Source organism: Sinocyclocheilus anshuiensis, unplaced genomic scaffold (genome assembly GCF_001515605.1).
Source record: "Sinocyclocheilus anshuiensis isolate Anshui unplaced genomic scaffold, SAMN03320099.WGS_v1.1 scaffold267, whole genome shotgun sequence".
Lineage (NCBI taxonomy): Eukaryota > Metazoa > Chordata > Actinopteri > Cypriniformes > Cyprinidae > Sinocyclocheilus > Sinocyclocheilus anshuiensis.
Genome location: NW_015552637.1, coordinates 3442516 through 3447491, shown reverse-complemented (window position 1 = coordinate 3447491; position 4976 = coordinate 3442516). Strand labels below are relative to the sequence as shown.

Below are 4976 nucleotides of genomic sequence, written 5' to 3'. Positions count from 1 at the left end.
TCGAAAGCAGCACATCCACTGCAAATATTTCTGTTTAAATTCATATACAAATGTTGTAATTTCTGGATAATCATTTCATGAAATTTCAGTGCTTAACTTCATTATTCAGAGTGTCATATTTAATCTAAATGTGTATGTCAAATGTTTGCTTCCTTATTTCGCTCACTCCAGTAAAAGAGTGCATATGCATGGTCTAGAGCAGGGTTCCTCAAATCTTGCCCTGGAGGGCCAATGCACTGCAGAGTTTAGCTCCAACCCTGATCAAACTCACCTACCTGTGATTTTCTAATGATCCTGAAGACATTGATTAGCATGCTCAGGTGTGTTTGATTAGGGTTAGAGCTAAACTCTGCAGCAAAGTGGATCTCGTGGGCCAGATTTGAGGATCCCTGGTCTAGAGTGTCCGTACGGTGCGCACATATTTACGCCTAGTTTATTTTTTATAAATCCCGATATGTTTGTGGAAAATTGCGTACGCACATTTACATGCCCATTTTGTGTGAACGCAACGTTTATACATCAGGCCCCTGGTGTAGATAAACTAGTCCCGAGTAACATTAGCTCTTTACCTCAAAATAGCATTTTAAAGGACAGTGTTTTAAAACCATAGTTCTACACAACTGACAATTGACATTTGTCCAAATAATGGGACTGTAGGCCAGTTGAAGCTCTTGAACCATTTACTGAATGACTGTGACCAACTTCCACAGATGAATAGTTTTTTACAATGGATATTGCAGGGGAAAACATTCTGAAGAGGTTTGTTCATTTGAAATGATGTTGCACAAAGGAAGCTTTGGTATAGCCTGTCCAGTGATATCATCTGTGTTTTTTTAGTAGTAGCCACTATATTGTAGTTGCTGATTGATTGAATACACTGATTCATAAAGGTTTTCCTCTAATCTTCGCTTTTTTGAAACCTTATGACTGATTGAGTTGACTTCATTTGGTTTATATTGTAGTTCCTTGTTTGTGGTCTCAGACTGCTGCAATTATTAAGTCATGTGCTCAGTATTAGCGAAAGTGCTTGCAATAGAGGAGTTTTAGAGATTTATCAAATGTTGGCATGGTTTTCTATGTAGCAGCCCAGGGAAAGTTTTATTTCTCTAGCATAGCTCAGGAGAGTTAATTTAGTTTGCTTGTGCTTCATTTAAGACTCAGATTGTCCAGTTTGTACATGTGGGTAAATAGAATTTTTGTGTTTGACTTTAGCATTTAAAATGTTGAGTGTCTAAAAAAGCCTATTCTCTGGCTGCCAGTCCTGGTGAGTTTCACAGTCAAAGTCTAGTTTAGACTTAGTTCAGTCACTGTGCAGTAATTGTCTGCTTCCTTCCTTTTGCTGTATTGTGTTATGAGGATGTTGAGACGTCACCTCTGCCCCCTGTGCTGTTTCACGCCTCCAGAAGACTCGTATTTGGCAGTGAATCAGGATGAGAGTGCATTCTGGCAGGTTTGGGAGTAACGGTACACCGTGTTATGTTCCTTCATGTCTGTTAGAAGAAATTCAGACCTCACAATAAGAGCCATAAACAAATCTAAATGACTACAAGATACCAAATCACAATAGTGACCGATATAAAATACATACTCAGATATGGAAGACACCATATATAGAGTATGTGTGTGTATGTCTCTTATGTCTTATGCTCACCAAGGCTGTAAAAACACTAATATTGTGAAATATTACAATGTAAAACAACAATAATTTAAAATGTCTTTTATAAAATGTAATTTATTCCTGTGATGCAATTTTCAACATCATTACTCCTTCTTTAGTGTCACATGATCCTTCAGAAATCATATATATATATATATATATAGTTTTTTTTTTTGAGCAACACCCATGTTATATATTTTTAAATATAGACTAAATGGGTCTTTAATCATGAAAATGTATAGCTGTCATTACGTTTCAGAAAAGACTGACAATTCTGTCATAGAGACTTTAAGTGATTTTACCTTTCAGGACACTGCAGAAACCACATAGCATTGTCCTAGAATGCACCCTGGCATCATGGTTGTAAATTTTGCATAATACAAAAATCTACTATTTTAGCCCTCATTAGACACCCAGATTCTTGTTTCTCTCTGAACGTGACACCTTAAGTGGCTGTTGAAAATGGTTGGATATGGCTGCTATTCCTGTTTTGACTACGCACATATTTGCAATGCATTTCGCGGGGATATTTTTCTGGGATAGCAGTGATTCAGCTGTTTTTGTGGCAAACATTTACACTGGGAGATAGTGAAGAGAGAGGTGGAGGCCCGAGATAAAAGATGCACGTCAGCACGGCAAAATAAATCTCAGCTTTTTAAGAGCCGAAGAGAAAGAAGGAATTATCAGCCTGTGTGTGTGTTTAACACGTGAACTGTGGGTGACTGTGCATGTGGACAGTCAGGGCAAGAGATGCTCAGGTTCCTAATGGCCACACACACACACACACATTTGCAGTATCTCTGGGTAAAGCTCATGCGCCTGGAGGAGCATTTGAAGCGCTGAGCCACACCGCTGCCTCTGATTGGCCGGGGGAGGATGCAAGAAAGGGAGCCAGGCTCCGCCTCCTCCCCCCTCCTGTGCGTGTTAGAAAGGAGATAGCTTAAGGAGAGCCGACAGCTTCACTGCGCTGAACGCACACTAATGCTGCATACTCCAGGGAGATCAGTCGATGCAGAACAATCTCCAGCTGAAGAACCCAAAACAAACTCAGACTTTAAATGTTGTTTAAGAGCGCTCTGCACTCTGAGTTCAGCCCATCATCCACAGTCTCAGCATCACAGCATCCTCTCCGATCGGCCCGGCTGTAAACATGGGCAGGCAAAGCCACGATGCTACGTCCACCACGGGCACGGGTGCAGGCAGCACCGGCGGCCGCATGCAGCGCTCCCAGAGCCGCATGAGTCTGTCGGCTTCCTTCGAAGCGCTGGCTGTCTACTTCCCCTGCATGAACTCTTTTGATGAGGAGGATGGAGGTAAGATGTGTCACGCATGGAGAGGTCCAAATGAGCATCTTGCATGTCAAAGTTCATGCGTTTTGCAGGATATATTGGTGTTATAGAGCATACCAACTGTTTTTAATTCATATTTGATTAGGTTTGTGGTCATTTATGGTTTCTGGTGGAGTTTGCATAAGTAATAGGCAGAATTGTGCATGGCTGTCTGTAAAATATTTATTTATGTGCATAAATTGCTGTGACAGTTTTATAGCACTTAATAATTGTGCAGTGCGTTTTGATGGTTTATCAAGCATCATTGGGACCTTGAAGGTGTTTGATTTCCTTTCTCTACAGCATCTCTCTCTCTTTCTCCCCATTCAGTCGCTCTAGAGATTAATATCATTGGAAATATCATGTGACTTTTCATATCTTGCAGAACAAATACCTTTTGTGTGATGTGTAGGTGCAACCAGATTTTAGTTAATACATTAATATATTCATCATTGAATGAATCTCAGGAGAACATGTTCAGGTCACATTTCACCCCAAAATCTTTAAATAAATAAATAAATAAATACTGTAATAGAGTGTTTTTTTTTTTTATCTGCATAAATTAAAGGCAGTACAGCATGAATACTATCATGATGTATAAATACTTTACAAATTAATATATGATTATTTAAATTTATTAATACATTTATTTATTTAAAATGACCATTTTGAGGGGAAAATGTGCTTAATTGTCATGAAGATTGTGTCACTTAATTTAATAGAGATGTTTAAAGACATGATCAGAAAACACGGCTTAATAAATTGACAGCCTAAATTCTAAATTTAAATTCTGTCATTATTTGCTCACCCTCGTGTTGTTTCAAACCTGTATGACTGACTAACTTCTGTGGAACACAAATGAAGATATTTTGAAGAATATTGGTAAAAAACTGATTTTGTTCCCACTGACTTCTATTATATGGACAAAAAGTACAATGCAAGTCAATGGGAACCGAAACTCTTTGGTTGCCAACATTCTTCAAAATATCTTCTTTTGTGTTCTGCATAAAAAAGAAGGTCATACAGGTTTGGAACGACGACATGAGGGTGAGTAAATGACAGAATCATTTAATTTTTGGGTGGACTATCGCTTTCAGGTTAGTTTGAATTGCGTCCTCTGACATTGGGCATCATTGTTTCTCAGGTTTACTGTATCTCGGTCAAGTTCAACAAGAGCACAACCGTGTTTTTGATTGTTATATACGACTGTGCAGTTAGTACAGAAAAGGACAGTCACATCCGGCGCTATGTTCGTCATCCTCTTGTGTTCAGCTACGTCTCAGGGCCGAAAGCAGAGGCGGATGACATTGAATGAAAAGAAAATCAAGCCTGCCGTGTGTGACCTGCGATTGAATGGTTTAATTTCAGCAGCTCAGCCATGTCTGCTTCCGGTAGCCTTCCTTCTCTCTCCTATCTATTGAAATTTGGTTTTTCATTATGGGCAGCCCTATTATTTTTCAGACATGGTCATGTCATGCCTAATTCTGGTTCAGTGCACCTGCATAACCCGTCATGTCAAATCACCCTACATCTAATGGACACTATGGCATGTCTGTAGGCCAGATATAGATGCAGTGCATCTAAAACAAGAAATTGTTGAATTCGTTCCATCCTGTGGGAGCAGAACCCCACGTGTGTCTGGACCTTCATATCACACCGTCTCGATCAACAGCACATCAGCTCTCACATCTGAGCCACGTGTGAGGCTTTGGTTTCGTGTTGGGCGATGTGCAGAAACGTGTCCTTCATCACTCTGCCTGAGACGTCTTGATATCCTGACTGACAAACTGTCTCTGTCTCTGTAGAAGCAGGAGGAAAGAAGCTGCGCAGCACTATCCAGAGGAGCACGGAGACGGGACTGGCTGTAGAGATGAGAAGCAGGATGACCAGGCAGGCCAGCCGCGAATCCACTGATGGCAGCATGAACAGCTACAGCTCAGAGGGAAAGTAAGTAACAAAACACGTGCAAATAGAACCCTGCTGACAAATAT

General features: G+C 40.3%; 1 protein-coding gene across 1 annotated transcript in view; it reads left to right on the top strand.

Annotated features, from left to right (window-relative positions):
- The window catches only part of LOC107666746 (regulating synaptic membrane exocytosis protein 2-like), a 175734-nt gene that overhangs the window by 167075 nt on the left and 3683 nt on the right, over positions 1–4976 (top strand). The window contains exon 26 of the mRNA XM_016458178.1: positions 4791–4932. Within this exon, the coding sequence (XP_016313664.1) occupies positions 4791–4932 (142 nt within the window). The remainder of the gene's footprint in view (positions 1–4790; positions 4933–4976) is intronic.